Raw genomic sequence first — 27332 nt, forward strand, 5'->3', positions numbered from 1 at the left:
CTGCTTCAGGTCCTAGTCCTGGCACAGCTGTAGATCTGGCTCTGGAGGATTTCTTCAGCCAGCTGCCTTGTAAACCTGGGGGCTGACACAGCACCAGCACAACCCACTCTCAGCAGCTGGCAAAAATAACCCTTCTTCAGTATTTTCAGGGGAGGCATTCAGCTTTTAAAGCTTATGCCATCCCCATTCTCTACCAGAAAGGCATTAAGGACTTCTCTTGGCCAAAAGACAAAAAGCAACTAGGAAAGGCTTGAGCATCACTCATGCTTATGTCGTGTGCTTCAAGGGAGAAAGGGGGAGAAGAGAAAGCCAGCCCCCAGCTATCTTCCCAAGCCGGGCCTCAGGAAGGCTGAGCTACCAGCCTCTGGCAGCTGCTGAGAAAGCCACGCACCTCTGCACAGGAGCCTGCTAGACCCCCACCCTGATTTTGCTACCACATGTGGACCTAGCCAACAGAAGAGCTGGGGAGGGGGCGGGGTGTGTGCTCCTGTAAACAGCAGGAATTAAGACTGACTTCTCAGTGAGGGCTTTCTCTAGCAGCTCTGTCCTCATCCCACTCAGGAACAAGAGAGGCAGAGGAAGGCTCCAGCTGGAGAGGACAGTGGTGGTGGAAGCTGGCACATCACCCATGTGCTGTTAAATATGACTGCATGGGGGCTGTAGCTATCTACCTAACTCTCACTTCAGCTCTGCTGCCTGGTGAAAGCTGTCTGTGAAAGGTGGGCATGGAAATTGCAACTGATGGAAGGAGTGAAACAGGGAGAAGACACCCCGAAGACTGCCACCCCTCTTGTCCTCCCCCTCAAAGGAGTATGGAAAGAGAGGAGTGCAGGCTTGAGACGTGGCCCACAAAGGAAGAGTTCATTCACATTTCCTAGGACAATTAAGAGGTACCTTGCATCTACCACTAGATTAGCCAGTGGTAGATGCAAGGTAGGCATAGAGGCAGCACCAGAGCTGATGGAAGAAGAGTTTCTGATAAAGATAGTCCTGTCTGGAATAAGGGAGCAAGAAGCCAGCTCCTGCCTTGGTGCATACCACAGGGAAACAAGGACAGCCTTCCCCCAAGGCAGTCTTTGATTAGACAGCACTGGTGAACAGTAATAAATTCACATGTAAGGGCTGGGGCTAAAGGATTCCTCTTGCTCCTCCTTTAACTAGTCCAAACCTCATAACCAAGGGAACATCTTTAGATACCTAGCTGCATTTTAATCAACACTGTCAGATTGATATGTTCCCCTGGATGATCCTCTGCCTACTGTAGATGAAGCAAGTAAGAGAGCACGGCTGCTTTGCCTGTCAAGAGTGACAGCTGGACATCACCACCCAATAACATCACACACAGTCACTACATGGAGCACTAAACTTCAACAAGTCCTTTATTTTTAAATAAAGAAACCCCACAGAATCAAAGATAACAAAATTACATTTTGGTTTGCAATGACCTTCATTTTACACCACACAAGAACAAAAATTAAAGAAAACAAAATCAAAGACGCTGTTTTATATATTCATATACATTTTTAAAGGTAAACATCAGCAGATATAGAAAAATTGCATTGCTAGTTGCAAATCATCTCCCCTGCAGCAGTCAGCTCCAGAGAATCTGACTCAGAACATGGCAGGGAGGATGTCTCAGTATACAAGTCTTTCAGGGCAGCATTTAGAGATGGTTCCAGAGTATAATTTTGCCAATTTTAACCTATTTTCATAGTAAGCTTCTCACCATGAACATTGGAAGTCACTGAGCCTGTTCCAACACACCAGAATGGACAAAGCTAAAAGGGCACAGGTCTATTCTCTGAGCTCTCCACACCCCTCTTCACTTTAGGATTTTCAGAAAAAGAGGTTATGCTTTCTCAACAAGAAAGTCTAGTGATCCGTCACTGGGAATTATCGTTGAGCTGTACACAAGGAGCAAACAAGCTCCTCTGGAACACTGCTCACTTGGGTTAAGCAGTAGGGTTTGGTTCTATCAAACAAGTGGGTTTTGCTTGGCTTTTTTTACTTAAGACTTCCCAATTATCAGGAGCCATAAGAAGGGTTGACATCCCAGCAGAGCTATTGTGGAAATCCTAGAAGAAAGTTTGGTACATGATTAAAGCTCTTGCATGAGCAGAGATAGACCACGTGAGCTTGTCATTCAGACAAAAGCAAAAAGGCTTTGTGTAGAGCCACCTTGCGGGATCAGGCTCCTTACTGACATTAAAACCTGTGTTAGACAAGGCCATTTGGTGAGAAGAAAGGACATAGCCTTTACTGGCTGTAGGAATGGAGCCTTGGAGAGTATCAAGAGAGACTTGGAAAAAGCTGTTCAACACCAGCAGATCCAACCTGATAAATGCTGCCCTGGATTGCAGTGTTTGTGTCCATTGATTAACCAGCAAAACCAAGAAAACAGATGCTCAAAATATAACTGTTTGAGATAAACCTAGAAACCCTTCCACCACAGCATGGAAAGCTGGCAACTGCTTTGACTCATTGATGGCACTTACAGCTAAGCTCCCCTAAAAGTTGAGAAAGTCTAGGCCAGTAGAATAGACACTCCCAGCATTAAAAGGGGTACGGTTACAAGGCACCCCTTCTTTTGGCCACTGCTGCTGTAAGAAAACTCAGCAAGTCGTCACACTAACAAGAGCTGTTTGCTATTCACCTAGAAGCCCTGAGATACTGCTTTGAGTATCTGCGGCTCCAGGACCTACCCAACGAACTTACCTACCAAAGGAATAAGGACACATGGAACAAGACTCAAGCCAGAAACAAGATGTTCTTCACAACAAATGACTTGTACATGCAACACAAGGCTAGGGCCTTTTCTGGTCTCCTTGAAAAAGGCTATGAAGAATTTCAGTACAATTCAGACAGGCATGGTATTTCTTGAAAAACCTAGAAGCAATTCAGGCGACTCAACTGTTTGGCAATTAAATCCTGAAGTTGCTATTCTCCGCTTTTACTGTTGAGGCAATCTACCTCCAGCTACACTGCTGAAGAGTTGACAGACATAATTTCAGGACTGGAAGGTAACGAGTCATATATTAAGCAAAGCAAACAATACTCAATCCCTACTGCTAGAGAAGCAGAGTGCTGAAAACGATCCACTGCTTATGTATATTATTTTAAGCCTTAACATACTGAAGCTGGTTGTAGGCTGCCCCCAGAAGTCCTTTAAGTCGGCACACTTGTACAGTGCACACTGCCAGAGCTGTCTCCCTACCTAGTGCCTGAAAATCCACTTACTAAAAAGCAAAGCCCCCCCCAAAGCTGACAGAGCTGTTATGGAAGTCTCTAGATGGGTCAATGAAGGAGATGTCAACAAAAGAAGATTAAAAACAGGAAGGCACCACATGTCAAAAAGGGCTGTGGTTTAGGAACTTGTGACAGACTCAGGACAGATGAGACACAGGTAGCTTGGCTAAATTCAGTAACAGAGCTAATAGATCCCAACATCTGCTTAACATCCTGTCTTTGTAACCTGTATCTCCATAAACAGGAATTGCAGAAAAACACTCAGTAAAAGACTGCAGGGAAGTTTAAGTGTTTGTCTTTACAGAGCAGCTACAACACTGCCAGACCCACCCAAGAACACTTTCAATTTAGAAGCTGACCAAGGGACCATTAAAAATGCTAGCAGATCACATCTAGCGGAAGGTATAAGCTCCTTGTGTTCAGTAAAAGCGAGTCCCAGCTGCTCACCTATAAGCTTCAGGTCCCTCTAGATACTGACAAAAGTGATGGCTGGACCAGCCTTACCATCAAACAGTAGTAGTTCTGCAACTTGCTATCTGACAGAGAGTGTCCTTAGGGTTTATGTTCAAGTGCTATTTGCATCCAGTGATGAGAAGAGGTATGTATACCACACAGGACTACCAGTAGAAGAGCTCTGCTAAGGCTTTTTCTCATCCCAGTTTGAAACTAAACAAAGCACATGACAAATTCATCATGCTGTAATCTTGAACTGTGCTATCAGACTACACTGCAATGACAGAAGTGCACGCTTCAAAAACCTCACGTCTTGACAAGAGAAGAAAGACTACCTCACCTCTAAGACTTCATAATTCGGACTGCATTTAAGGTTGAGTTCACTGGGCAAAGGAAGAACACCTGTCTGTATTAAAAGACTAGTATTGTCTTACTATGAGAGAGAAGACTATCTCTGATTAGAATTGGAAAAAGTTGCATGGACCTTGGGGTACTCGCATCAGGTGTCAGTTGCCACTCACTGTCAGAAGCAAGATTTAACACAGGATTCCCTTTGGATAACATACTGCAACATAATTTCCCACTTCCCCAAGAACTAAGTTACTACTGCAAGTCTGACACCATGAGTCTTACTTTGAAAGAAGCAAATTGAGTGGGATGGGGAGAACAGACTTCTCACTGCTTCCACCTACAACAAGCTTAGCAAGCTGAACCTCAGGCTCTAGAAGCCTCACACAAACAAGCCATAACAAAAGCTCTTCTTCCCCAAACAGGCTAGAATTAGTTGGTCAAGTCAAGTGGTTGGAACAACTGTAGATGCAAGTGCAAAAACAGGTTGAAGGACCAAGACAGAATCCATATTATTTCTGTAGTTGAGTTTCATGAAGTCCACAGCATTGGCACTTCTGGGTTGCAGGGCAGAAAGTATTTCTTGAAAAGGCTCTCCAGCTTTAAAGAAACACCTCTGTTTGATTAGGCAAAGCCCACAGCTCCTGCTGCTTTGAGAACTGCCCAGTTGCATCACCTCATTTTAGGAGACTGGCTTCAAAATGGGTCATTGATTGACTGGCCTTAGTAGTGAAATCAGTTTGAAATTGAGGTACATGTGATAAGGTAGGTTCTTCATACTTCAGGAACAGAAAACCCCATTTGAAAGCCTTGTCTGTCAAGAATGATCTTTACAAAATAGGAGGATTTTTTTTTTTTCCCCCAAGAAAAAGCTTCCTAGGTCAAAGCTCTGCTTTCAGAGGGACTGGTATGACTTGGCCAAAAAGCAGAGGCAAGACACTTGCTTTGCCTCAGCACTAACCTTCCCAGACACTTCTCACCCTCTTGACTTTCATCTTCTGCCCAGGTAAGAAGTGGCTTGCTCTGCCAGTCTGGGGTCCTTGAAAGGAAGGCAGAGTTTCAGCCACTTGGGGAGCTGGGCAGAGAGCCCCTGCTTTTGACAGGGCTCTCAGCTTGAGGAAGGCCAATATTTTGCTCTCAAAGGAGATGAGATGCACACTGACCTTTCATAGGTATCCACATATGGTGTCACTTCAACATTAGTATTGGCGTCAAGGACAACTTCTGTTCCTCTAGAGCTGTCTGAAGTTGATACTCAGGACAGCAAAGCTGGTTTGAGGAAAGACGTGAAGCACAGGAAGGGCAGTTTTGTTTCTTTAAGGCAGACAGCCATGACCTGTGTAAATCACAGCTGCAGCAGACCAGGGAAGTCAAAACACCTCTAGAGTTGTAACCCACTGGAGATAAAAAATACCCCTACATGCCCTAATTTATATTGTATCTATTTCAGGCATATGAGCCTTGTTTACACTCCACTTCTATTGAAGCAAGAAGATATTTAAGTCACATCCAATGAATATTATATGAACACTTAAGCAAAAATCTGAAGTGTCTTATGACAGATTTTAGTAATATACAGATGCAGCACAAATAAGAGAATAACAGAGACAAGATATCCATCAACTAAGAAGATCCTTGGAAACTGATGCCCTAAAACAGTTCTTAAGGAACAGCCACAAGAATGGCCAAGTCTTGCACTTTACTTGGTCACATCTTTTCTTTGAGGAGGTGGGGAAAAAAATGAAACCTGGATTTACCAGGAAGGAGAATGTGCAGGTAGCCACAGTTCATCATAACAGGCCAAGGTGTCTGGCCTAAGGCAAAATGAAAAGAATTTCCTGATATGATAACACATCTTTGCTACAACAGTTAATTATTGCTTTACCAGAACAACCTCCCACTTCTTCAGCCTACTGAAAGGTTCAGGGACAGGGCAGTCCAGAAGGCTTGTTCCCCTATATCACCAGGCTGAAATCTTGCCACTTGTTTTGCCCTTAAGCAATAAACTAAAGTGCCTGGAACACAGATGAATCCTGAAGCAATAAAGTGCTAACTGACAAGGTGACATTGTGATAAAGAAGTCCTAAGGATGGATTAATGAGACAATACCGCCAGAACAAACTTAAATATTTTGACCACAAAGCTTCAGTTTCCTGCTTGTCATGGGACAACTTTCCTTCTAGGGGACAGACTAGTCTTTAACAACCATCCTGGCACAAGACCACAACAGTCACTTGAGGGAAACACACAAGTGAGAAGGCAACTTTCCTTCAAACAGCTTTCACACTTCACTTTGTACATATTGTAATTAGAAGAGGATGTATGGGTGTGGAAAAGGAATTTAAGTGAGGAAGAGCCCAGTGTCTTGCTGGATCCAGTAACCCTAAAGTGTATACATAAATATGGAAGTAGCTAGTCATGCAAAGGTATCATTTTAGTTGCACAGAGCTAGAGACATCCAGTTCCCCAGCAACTGTAAGGCAAGTCAAGTGTCTGAAAATCATTTGATGCTTTGAAAGCTCGGGGGAGGAGTTTTGGTATGATTTTTCCTGACATGAGAGGAGCAAGTCTAAATAGATACCCTCTTCCTCCCCCACAAAAGTTAATCCCTAACAAAGTACACAATTCTCCATGAAATATTCTTAAGAACAGATTGAGCTCACAGAAAGATCGTACAGATTCTTAATCACTGGTCTCCATTTGGAAGCTGGAGCCAGCTTAAAGAAGCCCTAGGTCAAACAATAATCTGGTACTAAAAAGAAGACTACATTTCAAAAGGCAAAGATGACAAGAAGGTGACTGATCTGGCCTTGCTGTGAGAATAGGTTTACATAGAAACATTAACTGGTATTACCACCCTACATCTTTTCTCTATTTGAAGTCTCAGCACAAAGACACCCCAGTCCACAGATAGCTGAGGCATAGAAGAGTTACATATTTTTAAACTCATTCACTTGTGTAAGTGTGCATTACTAGAAACTAAAAGGCTTCCCTTGGGATGGTGCAAGGCTGGAACTCCACTTGCAGTCAAGCATCTGTTTTTCCAAGCCACGTTTTAGTGGGTTACAGACTGAACCACTCACTGGATTGTGGCTTGGTACAGGGTGCTCCCAGCACTGGGACAGAGAACAGAATCATAGTTACCCTGTCATCTGCACCTAAACAAATGCTGCAGATCGACTTTTTGACCAGCAGGTGAAGAGATTGACATTTGCAGCTTGTGCTATATTAAGCAAGCAGTCTTTAACTCAATAACCCTGTAACAAGTCACAGTCAGCAACCTAATTCTTCTAGCAGAGCAGTAAATTACAAACCCAAGTGACTACACAACACAAAGATGCTCTGACCAGATATTAACCTCAGCTTTAACTCCACTTTGGAAGAAAACATTGTGATCAAACCCCAGCCATAGAATATCAAGAAGAATGGAAACCTGAAGCAGCAGGTTAGGGAACAAAATGTTCCCAAGGGGGAGATAAACTGAAGTGATCCAGAGTCTTTGGGTCAATTACTCCTGGCCAGATACAGATTGCTCTGTGTCCGAGCACTGAGACTTTGTCTTCTCCCACTGGCAGATGGCATTGGCATACTGTACCACAAGCTTATCCATCCAAGTAAGAGGTTCTGGGAACAGTACAGATCCCTCAAAAAATCCCAGGTGGCCTCCATGAAGGGGCAGCACATGCATGACGTTTTCCCGTTTCTCTGTAAAACAAACGGAGGCACAAAGTTCCATAAAGTTAACAACCTGGAGCTGAATTGATCACAGCTTAAGATGGTTTCATTCTATCTGACCTAGAGTAATCACATGGAGGAAACAAACACACTGCCAAAGGCTGTGGCTACTTTGAAGTCAAAGCACATAACCTTATTGCCTCACAGATAAGGACAGTCTGCAGAAACCAATCCCAGCCAGCACAAGAACATTGCTCAAACAAGTGCTGCTGGCAGGGCCCTTATGGCAATACAGGTACTGCCATAAGAACTCTCATTTTCATTAGAGAATGAGCATCTAACTCATACACAGGGACTAGGACTGTTTGAATAATGTCACACTGCACCAAAGCTTTTGATAGTATGTCAGCCACTTTGTTCCATGTAAAGCGAGAAAACTGTGCTTGCTTCTGGCTGAAGCAGATGTAGATAAATTCTCTGCTCTCAGCCTTCAATCAGAAAAAGAATGAACCCTGAGTCCCTCCCTTCGCCTGCCATTTCTGTGATGAAGCAGCAGCCAACTCCCTCTTTTGATCTTTTAAAGGTAATTTGCGTTTTTTGTGGCCGAAGATAGACAGCTCACAATTAGGAGAGATCATAGTTCAGTACCACATAACAGCTATCGTGCGTGCTCCCTCCCTCCTGCTCTTGATCCGCAAAGGGGCTGTTGATCTGTACTTGATCAAGACTATCACTATAACAACCCACATTTCTACTAAATCTTAATGAGGAATGAAGACACAAGGAATATTTTTTCCATTCGAGAACATAGCCTACTGGTTATCAACACAACCCAAAACAGCATAAAGTGCCTGAAAGGACTCAAGTTCTTCCTGGTCAAGGTTAACCTTGTTAGTTCTAGCAACTGATAATTTAAAGAGGCTTAGTACACCTCCCATAGGATTAGAGGTGTAAGGAGGCAAGTCAAGCTGCTTTGAAATCATGGATCATAATGTGATAAGGAAGCTGCAGGTACATAAATATGCACACCTGGAATGGTCTGCTTCAACATACCTGAAAGAGCTCTTGGAATTGATAGGAGACTCTCATGCACAAGCGGGTCATCAGCAGCATTTACCAACAAAAGAGGAACATAAATCTGCATCAAGAAACATGGCAGGAAGGAAAAAAAAAAACCAAAAACCAGTAAGGGGTTGGTATTTAAATTTCAGTCTACCAACTGTAAAAGCATCTTAGCTTAACTCAAGAAATCTTTGAGAATTGCCCTGTACCTGGAGAGGCACCACAAGAGCAGAAAGCCAAAATTTAAGACCGGTGGCTTTTCACCAATGGAGTACTTTGCAGCCCTTGATTTATTTTTTTTCCAATTTAATTTTACAATAGGGGTTGTGGTGCAACAAAGCAAATACAGATTGAGTCACAAATCTTCCCTGCTCAGAATTCAAATATCTACACCCTTTTTTGCTCTGTATTGCTTCGCAAATCAGATGGCTAGTGCCAGCTCTGTTATGGACACCTTGGTTCAAGTCCAGGAAACTCCCTTGGAACATTTCCATCCTCTGGCTCAGAAGATCCAAGGAGGAATTAATCTTCCAGTTCCACTTCTGCAGAACTTTGGTTTGCTAAGCACCTGCCTGCTAGATAGTGTCCTAAGTCTCTTCCAGTCTTTAGCAAGTCTTCCTTGAAAACACAGGCTCTATGCTACCACCCACTTACCACCTCATCATACCTTTAGAGCAGTTCAGCTGAATGTGTGGTTTTATCTAGATTCTTGGGGTGCTAGTACCTGTCAGAGAAACTCTTTAAGACCTCCATTATTAGAGGTAGCAGGAACTGAAATCCCACTCCACTGTGTCTGATTACTTCTGAAAATCCCAGCTAAGACACTTCTGTCTAGGTATCAGCAACAGATATCACAGTACATTTTCTCACCTGTAGGAAAATGGAGGTACAAGAGCAGTTCCTACTGCAAGAGCTTACCTTGTGCAAGTAATGCAGGCAGCTTTCTTTTTCGTAATATTCCTTCAGGGTACTGTAGCCATGGAACTTTCTGAAATAGAGAAAACTTGTAATTATCTGCTGCTAGCACCCCCGTGACTCTTCCTTCCAAGTGAGGACACACATACAGAGATGGGAATGATGCCTCAATTTTCATTGAAAATACTTTTTTCCTACACAGGTTTCCCTGCAAATCTCACCTTTGGCAGCACATGTCTTTATGCTTTGTGCTTACTCAAGCATTTTGATAGCATGGGCAAGTCAAACATGCAAGCTGAGCAGCCTCCACATTTCAAGTATCCCATTTCACTTAAGTAACTGTATGTATGGAATAAAGGAAAAGTTACACCTTGTTCATCTTCACCTGGAAGTCTTTTCAAACACAAAGCCACCAAAGTTTATGAATCTCAAACACAAAGGTCCCCTGGACAAAAGGGCCTGCTTACAAGCCATCCAGAATTAACAGTGGCTCTAGTTCTTTGCCAAATTCTTAGCACTCCATCCCAAATCAAGATTTCAGTAAGCCTATACTACAGTGGATATTTTTCATGTGAGAGACAACACAGCTGTTGGCCCAAACTAGGGGCTCCCATACTTGTCCCTTATCCATGAGATTTCCCTAGAGATGATTTTTAAAAAGCAGCCAGCAATACTCACAGTCTAAGGTGTTACAGCTGTATAGCTGACAGTTTACAGCTTCATTTTGGAAAGGTGTCAATGCCTGATACAGAACATTATATGGCACAAACACTGCCACTGAAGAAAAAGCTGCTTTCAAAGACAGGCAGTAACAGGCTACTGCTTAATAAAACAGTGATTAATTTAGGTGACAAAGAAAGAGGTTGCATCACTTCAATCAACCCTAATGTCTATTGAGAAGGCAGAAGTGTTTTGTTTTTTTTTTTTTTTTTTTTTTTTTTGAGGAAAGTGTTTCAAAATTCAAGCAAAGCTAAGGGACATTCATAAGCAGTTTTGCTTTCCACATTTTGCACTGTCTTGTTAGAGCTTGTGGCAGAGCTGGCCTCCTCTTATGTTACTGAAGGCTGCAGGTTCAGATTTACAGATAAATGCATATCTGGATGATTTTACAGAGGCTGTGACTGTCAATAGTAAGCTGGTTTTTTTTCTGGTAAGTTTTATTCAATGTGAAGGCAAGGAAGGAATTCCAGGGTTGTCAGCACTGTACTTTAACAGATTCCTTCAGGCACAGCAAGGAGCACAGAAGAGCAGCACTCGAAAGAAGTTATTTTTGAGATCCACATAGTAACAGAGAATCACCCTTCATACCTCATAACGTTATCATCAATCTGCATAAGGGATGTTGCTGTATAGAGTTTGCTCAGATCAGCATCTGACAGGCTTTGTGGCTTCTTCACATTATCTCCAAAAAGAACGTGCCTAGAAGAGTAACATCAAAAAAAACCATCCAAACAGCACAAGGGCAGCAAAGCCATGACCTGTTCAAGGACAACTAAGTTTACCAAGTCTGACAAGATAAGAATAGAAGTGCACTACATACACAAGGCTTTTTTGGCAACAAGCACAGCTTATTTGTCCACCTTCCTTTGCAGGAAGGCATAATAGAAACCCTAGTAACCTATTTATACAAAAAAGTGTTTCCTTGTTATACTGGAAAAACTGCATGAGCGGCCTCTAAAAAGAATCTTCCTAGAATAGGCAGCACTAAGGGTATTTGGAACAGAGGCTTGGTTAGAGGGAGGGTCCTTTGGCTCCAGACCAAGCCTGTGGGTGGCTTGGGTGGGAGCACTAGAAGTTCTGGGCATAGCATCACCTTCACCATCTGGCCCTAAAGTCTCCTCAGCACAGATACTAGGTTAGCTCACACAGCAGAAATGACTTGGGGCATTATCTTAGCAGAAAGTTATTTACTATGGACACTTGTCATAATTAGTTATTGCCCTCAGGAGAGGATGTGTTCCTTGACCAGAACAAAATGCTCCCCTAATAAAGAGAACAAAAGCCACAAGTTGGAAAGGGTTTTTTATTCCCTTTCAGGGACAGCTGCAAGGCAGAGTAGGAAGGAGACTAGGTTTGATTTTGAGGAGTTGCCTTGGAGCACAAGTGATTATGAAAAAAAGTTTACTTAACAGACTGGCCTTCAAGCCAGCACCGGCTTTTTCTGGGTTATGAATTTAAGTGGCTTTTAATTGGGGCTTACCCTACTTGACATATTAAATCTGGTCAAGTTGCCTAAATATTTGTCGATCTGGAATGAATTATGTGGATCATCCTACATGTCAGTTGCCTTAATTCCCTCAACAAGTGTTTCACACTGCACAGGAGTGTAAACAACAAACCAGAAGTCTGCAAGTGACACACACTCTTAATTGGAATGTATCTTGGATATCCTCCTCCTTTTCCCGCAAGTCAAGCAACTTCAAATATACACAGATGAGGTACTTATACATTTATTGCCCTACAAAGAAATATCCAGAGAACTTTTGATTGATGAAACAACAGCATTGGCTACATCATCTGCTTAACACGCACATTCCTTTGTTACGCAAGCACCAAAGATCACAATAGCACCACAAGTACACTTGCACTCCTGAAAGAGCAACACTAAGTATTTTGCTGGCTACATTCTCTTTCTAGAGGAACAGCTACAAGCCAGAACTACGGCTGGACTATTTGCTTATTTAATAAGCAGCAGCCCCATATAGGAGATGCAGAAGATTCATCCTACCTCGGGTAGATGGCAGAAAAAGACGTTCCTTGAATAGGGAATTCTTTTGCTAGAAGTGAAACAAATGCAGAAAACTCTACTTTGAAGCCCAATTGCAATGTTTTCCTGCACACATCCTTGTTTATTCATTAAGCAAGTCTGCTCAGAAGGCAAACACAAGTCCTGCTTTCTTCTAACAAACTCAAAGCTTATTTGTATATTTTATTGATATGGACTCCCCTCCTCTGTTGGTTTATCTAAAGGCCACCAAGCAAGGAACTGATTTATAATCTTTCAGGAGTCCTATTTTAAAGGACCAAGAAGAGAAATCCAATACAGCGACTGACCCAATCAATACCACCAGTGTAAAGTGATGTACTGCAGTACCTGTGAGAAAGGATTATCTTCTTCATGTTGTCTGCCATGAGGAAGTTATAAAATCTTCTGCATTGATCCCACTGCATGAAGGTTTCCTGTGCCCTAGAAAAAACAACATGCAGAACAATCAAAGCTGTTAAAGGAGATCTTGAAAGATCAGATTAATACACCATAACATCTTATTGCAGCCTAGAGGCTATGTAAACAAATTTCCAGGCCTTCCCTGCCACAGCTTAACCTTTCCCAGGAAATGACTTCACTTTGATGAAGTTTGTATTATCAGAAAACAGATCTGCAGCCTCACTTTGCACAATGCAATTAGCTGTTTGGATCAGATCATTTAAGAGCCAACAGTCAAGATCTGCAGCACTGACAAGAGGATTTGAGTATCCCTTTGCATAAGTTGAATGTAATTTACCTAATGGGACTACCAAGGAAAGGATTAAAACCCTGTTGTCTATTGTGTATATCAGCTCTGAAGAGGCAAGAATTTGTGCAGATGTTTCCAATATGCAGAGGCACTACTATTGTTTTAGCTTCGTTAGTAGGAGCTCAAGGAATAGATACAACTTGCAGCTGCAAGTGGCATCTGAGTTGAAGACTTTACCTATCCTCAAAGCAGAATTGTACTTCACAGCTTATTTGTAGTTAAAACAGAATTAAAGTAATCCAGAAGTCTGAGCTCTGCCTGATACCAGCCCGCCTTCACACTGCAGGGTCATGGGCAGGTTATAGCCATACTCTTAACAGGGTTTGCTGTTACTGAGGAGACACACTATCATTTACTGAGCAGCCCAAGAATGCTGGAAGCAGTTTCAGTTACTGAAGTACTCCCACCATTTAAACATTAACATACCGTGGAAGCTACAACAGATTTAGCATGACTTGCAAGTCCTCTACAAGAGCAAAAGCTAACTAAGCAAACTATGTTTTCTTTAGTATGCCATGCTGAAGTTTGGATTTTCTTTTTAAATAACTTATTTTGTCTAGCCAGACTACACTACCATGTTTAAGCTAGGGCAAGGGCATGAAGGAAGACAGGAAGATGCACATTTCTTTCTCCACAAAAGAATTTCCAAGCAAACCTTTTGAGTTATTACAAGGTGTGCGAAGTCAAAGCTGCAGTTCCTGTGGTGGACAGTGGTAATCCTAATACTAAGAGCTAAAAGTTCTGAAAAAAGGCAGCTTCAGGTATTTTGAGGACTGCACAGGTTTCAAAGCTGAGGAATCTCCCCACAGCATGTAGCTATGGTGAAGGTGCATTCCACAAGATCAAGAAGTAAAATCAAGCCTGGGCAGGCAGAGATTAAGGTATAAGACGACATGTCCCTGCTTAGCCTCAGGAAACGAATTCCCCAAACTCCGTGTTAATTCATTAAGAGCCTCATTCTTCTGGCAGATCCTAGTATTGCTGCTACTTTATTATGTCTGTCTATGGGGCTCATGCTTGATGGTCTGGAAAAGCTTTCATATTTAAGATCCCTGGCTCACCTTGCTCACCACCACATTTTCCTGTTCACTTCCTAAAGTTGAGGGATAAAAGCTAATAAAAAAAAATGGAACTGTGAACTAATTGGTCACGTCTATTTGGGTAATGCACATTCACAGAGGACAAGGCCAGTTATTTTAATTTATTGGATCAAGCCCAGGAAGGCTAAGGCTTAACCATTCTACCTGGAAGTGCTTTCTACCACCTCCCTCCCAATCCTATAACCAGGGCACCAGGCCCTTCCTATCATGTCTGTTGCTTGGTAGATATTTACTCATATTTTTCTCTCTTAGCTCTTCAGCTAATTAGCATTTAAAAACAGAGGTAGATATTAGGTAGGGAGACACAGGATGTTAAAAGCTTTCTTGCCAATTGCCCAGTAACACATAGCAGATGTTTTTGTGACTGGAGATTTGTTAGCAGATGTCTACCCAGCAGGTGGAGTCAAGAGCTTAACAATCGACACAACCCACCGAAGACTTGCATATTGAAGTCAGACAGGTAGCTGTTATTTCTCCACACAAATATCCCAGAACAGTATTATTAAACAGGCTGTCCTTGCCCTCCTATTTGACCATCACATCATGATATACTAGTACAGAAATCTGCTTAGGGAACAGCATTACTCACAGCAATATTCTGGAGAACAGAAATACAATATTGCAGAAGATAAACCAAATGGACCACAACCTGCTGTAATCCTTGCAAGCACTGTCTGATGGCTGCAGCTGAATAGCTGACTTCAGAAGGATACTCTGTGCTCCATGTCAGAACCCCAAGACAACTAAGAACATTTTACTTGAAACAAAACAGAAAAACTGTTCCTGAAAGCATCTGTTCAGATTTTAAGGGTGTGAGGTCACAGGGACCTAGCAGTAGATTATACACTCTTTTAGCAGTTATTGCATCTGATCTCAAGAAGGATTAGGTATGATGAAATATTACTGAAGCACATATCAACCTTCTAGTCACTACTTAATTCTTCCAGAAAAGCTCATTTCTTTCACCTGTAAGAGCTACTCTTAAAAAGTGTCTTCACACTGCTAAATATCAAACTAGTCTCTGTACAGGCAGAGGCATCAGCAACATCAAGAATGCCAGCTGCCTTCATCAGGCAGGAAGGCCAAGTCCCACAGCAAGCCTCCCACAAGGTTGCCATAGTTTCACCATTTTTGTCTCCCCAAAGGTTCTTCACCCAAATAACCTAGTCTCAACAACCTCTCTTGCCTTTCAAAATAGCCTCAGGGCTCAAAAATGCAGTTAAGTTACTGTAAAGTCAACTACACCTTAGTAACTGTCTATATGTATAGACAGTAAAATTTGAAATTAGTAGCTCGCCCAGTTACATTGTTTTATTCTTAACAAGCTGTTTACACATGAAAAGGTAACGCATATCAAATGAGCCACCAGTTCTCAAGGAGCAGCGCTGCACCCAGATCCTTCATCAGCAAACCAAAGTGCAAGCACTAGGTGGAGCTGTTACAACTCTGGTAAATCACTACATCCTTGGTTTCCAGGTAGGGAACCACAGGTTAACATTTTAAGCACAATTTAGGGCTATAAGCCTTCTCCTCCCCACCCTCCAAATGCATAGTGCAGTTCCAAGTGCCTCTCCATCACATCATCAGTGCACAGCACTGACACACAGTAAGAGGGGAGCATGGACTGACAGCTGTGTCTTTCCAATCTCCCCAGGTAAGAGTCACCAGGTGAAACCGCACACCCAAGCCAGACAAGCTATTATGAATCAAGGGATGCTTAGTGATGAGAAAGTGTAACTATTGCTTGCAAGGCTGGCATCATCTCAGCAGTTTGTCACCCTGCCTGGCTTGCCAGATTAATTACACCAGTTTTGCACAGGGAACACCTCTTTGCATGCTGTAGCAATGAGACAGAGGTAGGCCAGCTCACACAGGTCAGAAGCTGCCAGCACGTACCTGTATACACGTTGTTGACAGAAACTATTTGTGCTGCCAGACCCACAAAGCTTTGACTGCTCCTTCATCCTGCACGCTGCCACCTGTCACAGCAGCTCAGTGCAAGAGAAGTGCCACCATGCCCTCCCACATGCATCCCCAGAAAAGACCATCATGGATAAGTCTCCAAACCTACCTCAGTGCACTGTACCCCTGGCACACGCTGACACAGCACAGGACTCGCTCCTGGTTGGCCTGGCTCTCTCCCAGGTACTTGCACACGATGTTCCCACCCAGGCTGAAGCCTACCACAACCAGCTGGGTCTGGGGGTAGGTCTTCTTGATGTAACTAACCATGGCACCAAACTCCCATGTGCAACCTAAAAAGAAGGACAAAGTGAAGAACCATCTTCTAACATACTTTGATTCCCACTTCAAGCTTCAATTGTGTATTTTAAGTCCAGCTTCTTATCCTTTATTTCTTTTCAATAACCTTATGGTTTTAAGAGCTCCGATCCTCACATGTTCATGCATCTGTTTTATGAGTCCTGGGGACCTTAGCTCACGCCTAGTTCTGTCAGAGTGCCCAAGTAAGATGAAATTACTTGTTTAAAAGTCATGGCAACAGCTAATCTGACAATCCAAACTCTTCCTTTCTAAAGCAGCTTAAAAAGCAGAGTCCAGCAACTCTGGGCTTGACATTACTATCTAAGAAGAGATCACATCATTACCTTCCTGAGGCAGTTTGCCACTCCTGAACTTCAGTGGGTGTGTTGGGAAAGTAGCTTGCCTCTTCGCTTTCGCTAATGCTGCCATGGGTCCTTAAATCCACCCTGATGCAGGAAGGGGATGGAAATGCAGAGCTGGCTTGAAGGGACACGCTCAGTGGATTGTTGCAGAGCCTGACCAAACAGGTGCTCTCCAGAATCAGGGGGAAAGGTTTAAGCATAGGCAGCTTGTCCTTTTTAGCCACTGAAGAGGTAAAGAAACTGCAGCCTTCCAGAAGATGTACATGTACCCCCACCTTTCCCCCTTTCAAGGAAAAAAGGAAGTGCCTTTACACAGATCTGTTCTGCTCTCAGCTAACACTGACTTGCACCCCACAGGCACTGATGGATCTGGCTTCTGGTAGTACTCGAGTTTGTAAGTCATTTGGCAGATTTGGAGGCCTCCACACATGCAACACCTGAGTACCTACAGATGTTTCTCCAGCCTCCAAGTTTGAAAAAAGGAAACATGAAGAGAAACAGCTGCAAAACCAATGGTATTAGTATACTAGTAGCAACTGTATGCACTTAGTTAACCTTCCCATTGGATTTAAGACTGCAAGCCACACAAGGAGTCACCTCAGGAACAACAGAAATAAAACTCCAGCTATTTATTCCTGTCTAGAGTCAGAATCTCAGCTCTACCCTGTGGAACTCACCCAGGGAGATAAGTCCCAAGAGTTGGGATTCTACCCTAACACTGCTCCAGCATGTTCCCCACCCCAGCTGTAGCATCCTTCCTAGGAACACTCAGGTTTCAGTTAGCTCTGGAGCAGAGACAGAGCACTAGGATTTGTGTTTACTTCAATGAAATGGCAGGCTTCTGGCTGAGCATTTCAGCAGGGCTTGGGCACTCCACTGTGAACACTCTTAATGAGCAATTCTCCTCAAGATGACAAACATTGCGTTACTCTTGATTTCTCTGTAAGAGGCCAGCAGTCAGAATGCTTCAGTGTTTGGCCTTCATAATTTGAGGGCACCTGGCAACTATTTCAGAAATCTGAAACCAGATTAGCAACAAGTCAAGGCTGATGTAAAGGCTAGAGGATTCAGCAAATCCCAGATTTAGGCTACCTGCTCAACAAATACATCAGGAATCCATCAAAAGCTAGAAGGACACTGGGATATTTGGGTTGGAGGCAGAGTAAAGTCTGCTCATGGTCTTGCTGGCACTCCACTTAACAAGCAACTCTGCCAAGTGATTTACTGTCTTACTCAAAGGAAGTGCTAGGCATTCCTTGCCCTTTTTCCAAGGCTGTAAAAGAGTCAGAAAAGTATGTCTTGAGAGGCGTTACTGAGTAACTCCAAGGTCTAAAGTGAAGCTCCATGGAAAAGAGTTCAACTCTTATCAAAAAAAATCCAAATGCCTTAAGAAGGTCAAGCTTAGTTCCCAAGACATGGTAGGCTTAAAGCCAGTAGCAGCCTAAGGCCTTGATACAAACTGAAGCTGTTCGTATTCCTGAAATATTAAAAACTATTCCTCAGTGGAAAAGTAAAAACAAGCAAAGAATTATAGCCTGTTTGACTGCCAGACTCAGATTCTCAAAGCACAATATTTCTATTTTGGCAATACAGCCGTTCAAGACAAACATTCAGACCATTAATGCAAACTTTTAGAAGTATCTTGGTTATCTTTAAAAAACAAAACAAAAAACCCACAAACCTAACACCAGCCTGCTAAACCCACAATTGACTCCTGATGTAAGGTATCCATAGATATTTACAGGAGAGAAGGACATGAGGGCTCAAGAGAACTCGGGAACAAGTGGATCAGGTCACAGGCAAGAAGGCTACATTCTATGCAGATTACGTTACTTGCTAGCAAGGCAGTTAAGAATAGCTGAAGACACTCTTAACAGTTCCAAATCCTCTATTCCTTTTGATTTCTAGGTTAAGAAATATTTCCTTATATTCAAGGTGAAACCCCAAAATTATGGTAGTTAAGCACTGCTGCTTCTGCAGCTTTACTGTCATACCATGAAACTGTTGCTGTTCCCTGACATTTTGTGTTGCATCCAGGGACCAACCCTCACGTGTCCCTTCTAGGACAGAAATGTGCTTTCTTGATAGGCTGGTACAAGCTCCTCATATTAGAGCCTACAAAGCCTCAGAAGTAATGTTTATTCTCCAGAGCCAGGTTTGTTTCACATTCCACTAAACATGACATTTCAGCATCTCTAAAACAGTTTAAGCAGGCTCTTAAAAAAAAAGAACCTGCAGCTAGAAGTTTTCTTCCCAAAAGCTGCCTTCTTGGTTAAGAAACATGTGTAAAGTGAATCCCACTATTATTCTTCCCTCTTCTTCACATGTAAGTTCAGTTTATTTCCTAAGAAACACTACAAAATTATCATCCTCACTCAAATACAGCAGTTGTGTTATGCCAAATGAGGTTGATCAAGCCCTAGAAATTCCACAAGCTTGAAAATAGGTCCTCAGTTGCCATAAAGTACCTACCGTATGTGAACATTCGGGGAGAAGTGAGCTCAATGTTTGGCAAGGCCCCCAAGTGATTCAGGACAGCACATCTGTACCCATTTTTCTGCGCATAGTCAACAAAAGTGCGGATATACTGCTTTTCACTGTGGTTAGCAATCCCAGGGCAGATTACCATCGTGACATCCTCTGTGCACAGAAAGAGAGGGAAGTTAGGTAAATGTCACTTCATGCAAATTAAGAAATTCAGAATGTTTCTATTTCAGATCCGTGGGAAACCATCTACCAGAAGCAAGCTAAAAATCTTACTAGTCTGCCAAAAATCCACTGTGGGACAGGAGACCGGCGGCTCTAATGCTACAGATGTGAAAAAGTAATTCATGTTACAGGAGACAAAGTTTTCTAACTTCAGGGAAAGCTGCCCAAACAGCTCTCTAGATAGCACCTACAGAACTAGAGTAAGTTCTTTCCTTTGTAGGATGTTTTTGACATTATGTGTGTTCTGCCTTCTGACAGTCTGTTGTGACTCCTAAGTGTGTGTAAGTTCTAGAGGCCATTGCCTGTTCATGCACCAAGAAGACTGGCTACACTATTTTGCCTGTTTCACTTCCAAAGCTGGATTTAACAGATCTTCAAAAGAAGCTTTAAGCACAGACATTCTGACCAGCTGACATTAGCTATTATCTGCTTTGGGGTTAATCTAATGATATTTGATCTGCTGACATCATTCACTAGTTTAACAAGATATCAATCAACTAAGAAAGTAATTGTTACCATTCAAATAAGCACAGTAAATTACAGTCAGGATTAGCATATGCGCTTCAAATTACCTATCAGTCTTACATGCAAAGCTCTAACACTGAGCAGCTCTAGAAACTTGAAGTTGTGCCTCATTAAGAAAGCACTGCTCAAATTCCCTTTAGCAATGAAGAGAACAGTAAGTGCTCTAGTGCAGCATTATACCATGAGGATCTCAACACTGACAGTTAAGAACTTTTTTCTGAAGGCCAAATGGGAGTCATGGGCTTATAATGAAATCAGCTACTACAGGGGTAAATTGTACTTCTGAAATCAAGCCACAGTAACTCAGTTTTAAGTGTTGCTATTATTACTAGTAACCGAGTTTGAAAGCCAAAATTCACTCTGAATGTACATACTTAATATTGTAAGGAGTCACCATGATCTTCTGCTTTTTCATGGTGTTCTCTTCATGTCTGGACTCCTTCACACGCTATGCACATGGAGTTTGTTTTCATGCAGATCTTGAAACATCTACCATTAGTAAAGACTACTGACAAACCGTTTCTAAGGGGGATATGAAAACTAATTTCTTTTCCATATGCACCAGGCTACGAAGAACCTTGTGCAGCTGGTCTCTGTTTTATGATCCCACAGGCTTAACAGGCAAAGGGTACTCCAAACAAGGTTTACCACCAGTTTATCTTTACCAGCCTCTCACTTGAGGCACAAATTATGGAAAATTTCTTTTGTTCCTCGACTCCCCCACCTCTTGCCACAAACAGTTGATTAGTCTAGGAAGGTCTCTCCTGCCGTCTGAGATACAGGAACAGAGCAAGACAGTCTTACAGCATCCACACATCGGTTGGTATTGCTTAACAGCCCCCTTCCATCACCAGATTTAACATCTATCCTTTCTGCTAAATCAAGCAGCAGTGTCCTCATTCATCCCCAGAGCACAGAATCAAGGTTAGCTAGATACAGCCAGCAGCGGTTTGACTGACCTCCGATGCAGTGCTCAGACCGAGGCTCAAAGAGATCAAAGGTGGCTGTTGCTCCATCTGGCATTGTGAGGTACTTGCGAAGTCCATATGGATGTGGTGATCTCACTCTCCCCATCTTTCCATAAAGGGCAGTCTGAATATGTCCACTCTTTCCCCAGATTAAGGGTGGAATGTATCTGAAAGAAGCAGTAATTTAATTGCTTGTTCCTGCTGTGTTAATGAGCCTTTGAGAGCAGATAAGCACTCCCATAACAAATCTACTCCCTCACGACCAAATATAGTTACAAATATTAAATGTTTTTTCCTGTAACTGAACTGTCAGAACTGATCTTTGCAGCCTTACACAAGGGGAGAGACCGATACACTCAAAAGCCAACAAATTATCACCAATGGCAGCAGCAGCAGCCAAAATCCAGACATTCCTCTGTATTGAAACATTACATGCACAAATACTTCTCACCAAACACACTGAGATCTTATACCTCAGTGAGATTGGGACAGCATGTTGCTAGCCAACTAAACCGACCTCCAAAACCTGTAGAGTGTTGTAAATCTGTTTCAATTGAAACACTGAAGCCTGCTGGGTTCAGCCACATGAACTTGCGTAAGCATTTGACTGTACAAGCCAGTGGCAGAGACAACAGGATTTATAAGCAAGTTTTAAAACACCGAAAGCTCCAAAAATTGATGGCTGGGATGATTTTACACAGAATGGCTTTTCTCAGTTAAGTGAAGTGCATGGTACAGGGGGATTTTGCCTCTCAAGCAGAATTAGGTAAAGCTGAGACAGTTTTAAAAGGACCTGTCAGAACTGGCCAAATTCCACTGAAGAGTAAATCCCTTTCTACATAAGAGGGGGGGACTCTACCAATTATGTTTATCAAGGGCATACTAAAGCCAGGTGACAAAGATTATCTTTCCTTTCCTGGCTTACTGACACTCAAAAAAGACACAGAGGGAAACACTGCTATTAGCTGGAAGGGGTTAAAGGCTTAATTATCAGGTTTTTCTAGCACAAGCAGAGCTGCAAGTGCTTTAACAGTAAACTTATTGATGCCCATGTGCTGGTGGTGGTGGGCAGTCACTTGGCCAATCTGCAAAGGAGAGACTGAGCCCAAGACTTGAAAAAGATAGTTACATCAGCTCTCAACAGGAAAGCATAAATGATTTGTTTAGTGGAACAGCAGTCCCAGGAGACATGCTTCCAATTAAGGAGCTGTGGTCTTTGCTACACAGAGCAGGGTATGCAGAAGGAGCTTGAGAGCCGCTGACACCACTGGAGATCCTGAGAGATTAGCAACTGCATCTCTGTTGTGTAATTAGGGCTTCCTGCAATTATTCCCTTCCACTTCTTGAGGCCACACGAAGCTGAAATCATATACTTTCATGTTTTTCTCTGTTCACAGAAAACTAGGCAGCCCAGGGCTCAGATTTACTGTTTAAGCCTATAATCCACCAGAACATGACAAACCTTGCTTCTGCACTCTGACACTACTAAAACCAAAGCAGGAATCCCTGTGACACCACTCATGATAGACAAGCCACATGTGGGTTCCAACTTTCCCTCAAAGATAAAACTGTGTGAAGCCCTATGGACAAAGATGCATTCACTCCTTGCTCCCTTCAGAGTGCACAAGTTAGCATCTTGAGCATCCTAAGGACCAAGGAGACATACTCAACATTCTACACAAACTCTAGTCAGTTGTTTAAGCATCATCCTGTGTGCAAAGACACACCAGCATTAGTCACTCTGCATAGATAAATACTCAAAGGTCAAGTTCCAGCATGAGTAATGTACATCAGACAGTACTCTGATGCACAGACTTGTACTCCCACTTAGTCTTACTTAAACATGTTAAATATACCTCTCAGTCCGCCCTTAAAAATAAAGCGGTTAAAGCTCTGAAATACATGCTAGTGTTGGAACAGAAGCTTCTTATCTCACCTATCTTTTCTTTTACTACTGCCCATCAGCCTTTAAGCAATAGGCTTAGGGCGAGACAGGTATCCTAAAATCCCTTAAGGATCCAGGCTCCAGGAGACTGAACATCACAAGACTTCAATAGGGAAGGGAAAAGAAGTTTCCCAGATTGCATAGGTCATGCATAATAAGTAGGAAAACTAAGACAGATTAAAACTCAGCTTAGACTGATGCAAAAGTAGCATCAATAATATTAAAAATACTAGACTTTCATTTACCAAGTTGCCAATTTAACCTGCTACAAAACTCTCCAAAGCCTTGTCAAGAATAAAGTCATGCCTCTATACCACTGCATTCCAGTAAGAGCTCTCCTCAGTTGATGAACAAGTTTGCCTTCACAGAGCATCTGTCAGACTGTTTCTGCTGACTCTCCATTTTGGTAAGATTATGTGAAAAACAATTCCAGAGACATTTTCATTCTCAATTCAGCTGGAAAACGTAACTATCAGAGCTCATAGCAATAGCTAGTACAGATTGTTTTGTAGTGAAACCAACATTCTTCATGGCAAACAGCTGAAAAAAAGATGTTACTCAAACAATCATCCTATAGGCAGGAAAGCACGTACTCAGACTTTTTTCTTATGGCTTGCCTTAACAAAACAAGCTCAGCAGGGAAACATGAGCTAGATATCATGCAGACTGAGCAACTAAGTAGTATTCAGTTTAAGAAGCATTCAAGCATTGCCCTTTAGATTTTATACTAAAACAATCACTACCACTAAATTTAACTGTCTTCCAGCAAGAGCCCATCACTCAAAAGCTGGCAGCTTCCCTCTGGCCTTGATATTAAGGAGAAACAGGGAAACTGCTCAATAACATGACAGACTTCAGCTTCTCTATAATGCCTGCAATCAACCAAAGGGGTTTTGAAAAGCAGTGCACTGCAGAGATTATCCCAAGACAGCAAATTTCACTGCATGGAGATGGTTCACTATATATTTCTCAGTGTGCCCTGTTCCAGTCAAGCTGCTCACAGTTGTACAAGAGTTCAGGCACAAACACCATGTCCGTAAGTTAGTATTTTCCACAGTTGGGCAATAGCAGTTTATGGATAACAGGAGATGAGCGGCCAGCTGGGTGGCAAACAGCAGCCAGGAAGACCTCTTGCCAAAGAGGTTTATGCACACCCGCACAAGGATCAGTATGATGGACCACAACAGCACTGACAAGCAAGTACTGATAACATATGAGATTTTAAGGCAAAGTTGTGTTGTACTGGATACAAGACCCCTCAATTTCTGTGAAACAAAACCAGCTTCCTAGTCTGCTCCAGATCCAAAGGCTTTTAACCAACTCATTTGTCTCTCTTGGTCTGGTTAGTTGCAATAGATATCGGACACTGACTAAAGACAAATATTTGAGGGAGGTAGTTACTGCCAGTAGCCAGTCCTATAAATTCCAGTAAGAGGACTCTACAACACAAAGCAGACAGGACTTGGGATGCCAGTTACTTATTACAGAAGCTGACTTATACAGCAGAAGCAGTACAGAGTTCAGTCTTAACTGGCTAAGTGAACTCAGTTACATAAACCTGCTCACCAATGCTAACATTTTAGCTCCAAATGCCGTGCTTCAGCTGCGCAACACAACCCCATATCTTCATAGGTGGCTGCCCACAACAGTGCCTGAAAGCAAGAGAACTGAGTGTTTCACAAACATTTTCCTTGCATGTTAATGTTAAAAACAACTCCAACATGTGATTGTAGATTAAGTTTTAGTGGTTTTCAGGCAGCAGGATTATGATTTTAAAGCACATACATCACCCACTATGTAGGAATTTAGGAAAGCAGCAGCTGTATAAGCAGCTCACACAAAGCACAAAAACTATGCTATTTTTATTAGCAAGCATCAGCATTCAGGTCCTCAAAGATCTGAAGTGGAAGTCCAGCAATAGGCTTATTTCTGGAGCATTACTTCATTTCAGTTGAGGAGATTAACACTTTAACTCTTACATCAACTTTATGTTCTGTAGTACATTGGATACTGATGGCAAGAAGGCAGAACCTACAACTTGTCTGTGTCAGGGGACACTGAGAACAGCCGCCTGCATTACAACAGGTGACAAGTTTTTTCTTCCCCCTTTACAGAGCAGCGTGGAGGTATTTAAAGGATGCTTTACAAATCAAGCCTTATTTGAACCTTGCCCCTTGTTTGATACTAGGGAATGCAATTTGAATTCCAGTCAAGAAAGCGCATCTACAAATCTGCAGGGTTCAACCCTCTCCTCAAGTATACAGAAAGCAGCTTTTTTTTTTTTTTGCATCAGTTCAATATGATGAAGACACAGCAAATGCAGAACAGCAGAATGTAAAGCTGCTTTACAGAGCTTCCATGTCTCCTGAGCCTCTGAAAAAGAAACTAATGCAAGAGGAGTAGAATGGCTTGCTGCCCATAGAAATCATTTGAAGTCAGAACTATTTAAAAGTACAGGCTGGCCTCCTTGGTTCAACCACCTCCTTCCCAATTTAAGTAGCTTTTAGTTACTAAAATGCCTCCTCCACCTTCAGTGACTACAAGAATTCCTGTCAAAACAGGGCATGAGTATTGTAGCACATCTTCCTTGCTGACAAGAGCTGGAGAACACAAGGCTGCTGCCAGTGGCACAGCAGAAGACTTCATAAGGTCTCAGACCCCCTAATGCTGATTCTCTCCCTAACGTCAATGCTTCAACTTACCAATAGGGAACCACCACTCTACCTCTCAACATGTTCACCTGCCAAAGCTTCAGCAGTAACACTGTCCTAGCTTATTATTCTTCTAGAAGTGTTACTCCCAGGGCAAAACACTACAGAGTTGACAGGAATCAAACACTGTTTGTTATTAGATGTAGGAAAAGAACACTGAAAAACTTGAAGACAGCTTTTGTGATTTCTTGCATCTGGAAACAAAGCAATAACAGTGCAAGAGTCTTCTGGTGTCAAACCACCTGCTTATCCAGCATAGGTTACCTTGCAAAGGATAAGAAGGATCTAGGCTGGATCTTTGACAGTGTTTACTAACAGGCTTGGCAGTCATTTTCCTCAATCTTTGAGGCACTTTTCCTTATTAAGGATAAAAGTGTGCAGATGGCAATGATAATTTTCAGTGAGGGTAACACTTGTGTCAGCTCTACAGGAATAAAGATACATACACACTTGATGACAGAAGAAACTGGGAACAGCCTTAAAAAAATCTCTAGCCCAACCCAAGCACTAGCCAAATGTGTCTTGTTGAATCAAAGAGCCAATGTCACATTTCTGTACAGGAAAAAGCAGCACATGGAAGACTTTTTGTACCAATTTGAAAGACAGGAAAAGGAGACAGATGCAGGCAGGGGCTAGGCCAGAGCATCAAGGGCACCAATAGCTGTGCTGATCTGCAAGAGCTTCCACACAAGTTTTTTGAATGAGAAAGGGTCTGATTATGCCACTCCACTTGGTAAACTAAAGTACAGAGCTGGACAAGGGGAGAAGGGAAATACAGAGGTAACAAAATATGAATTCTAAGACAGAGTCTATTGCTTACCAGTGTTCAATCGATACGCAGAAAGCTTCTAGCAGTTGAGAGAATTGTAAAAAGCAGTGCTAACATCTGCAAGTACAAGGTACCTGGCACACAGCCATCTCAGGCAGTTTTACTATCCAAAGCTCTTAAATTATTCATCCACCATAACTTGGCTTACTGAACACACCACAGTTATAATGTATCGAACAGGTCCACAGATGAGGAGTGTGCCATAAAGGAGAGAAAAAATCCAAGGGTTCCTCCCCCCTCCAAGTACTTTTGAGCAGCTGCACAGATAGAATAAATTTGCTTATTTCTGCTTCCTCCCTGCCACTCTGTTTTTTCTAGCAATACCATTGCCCCTTCCTCCTTTAAGCACAAGAGAGCTGAACAAATCAGGAATGAAAGCCTGTTTACAGCTGCACAGAGGATTTGGTCTTAAAACAGATCTTACAACAAACCCGGTACTGATACAACAGGAGGAATTGCTGGACTACTTATTTTGCTTTCATTGTAGAATCTGAAAAGAGCTGCTTAATCAGCTTTCCTAACACTCCGAATAATTAGCAAGTAATCAAAGCTTTGCAAAATTTTTCAGTGGGGTATGGCATAAGCTGTTTTCACTTTTTTTTTTGCTAATTAATCCTACAAACTATTTCATGCATAATTGCAGGAATTTAAATACATTTGTTCCCCTTTTAGTCTCCAGGTGACTTTCATGCCTGAAGACATGGTTT

At 42.4% G+C, this 27332-nt stretch overlaps 1 protein-coding gene across 2 annotated transcripts in view; it reads right to left on the bottom strand.

Moving 5' to 3' along the window:
* Positions 1-1353: 1353 nt before the first annotated feature.
* ABHD2 (abhydrolase domain containing 2, acylglycerol lipase) overlaps positions 1354-27332 on the bottom strand; it is a 38784-nt gene continuing 12805 nt past the window's right edge. For both annotated transcript variants that reach the window (XM_069867132.1, XM_069867131.1), the window contains exons 4-11: positions 21132-21307; positions 19411-19578; positions 16386-16569; positions 12794-12886; positions 11008-11118; positions 9703-9772; positions 8776-8860; positions 1354-7752 (exon numbers count right to left, since the gene is read on the bottom strand). In XM_069867132.1, coding sequence (XP_069723233.1) covers positions 7556-7752; positions 8776-8860; positions 9703-9772; positions 11008-11118; positions 12794-12886; positions 16386-16569; positions 19411-19578; positions 21132-21307 — 1084 coding nt within the window. In that variant the 3' untranslated portion in view covers positions 1354-7555. The remainder of the gene's footprint in view (positions 7753-8775; positions 8861-9702; positions 9773-11007; positions 11119-12793; positions 12887-16385; positions 16570-19410; positions 19579-21131; positions 21308-27332) is intronic.

The sequence above is a fragment of the Phaenicophaeus curvirostris genome, chromosome 12 (assembly GCF_032191515.1).
Source record: "Phaenicophaeus curvirostris isolate KB17595 chromosome 12, BPBGC_Pcur_1.0, whole genome shotgun sequence".
Classification (NCBI taxonomy): domain Eukaryota; kingdom Metazoa; phylum Chordata; class Aves; order Cuculiformes; family Cuculidae; genus Phaenicophaeus; species Phaenicophaeus curvirostris.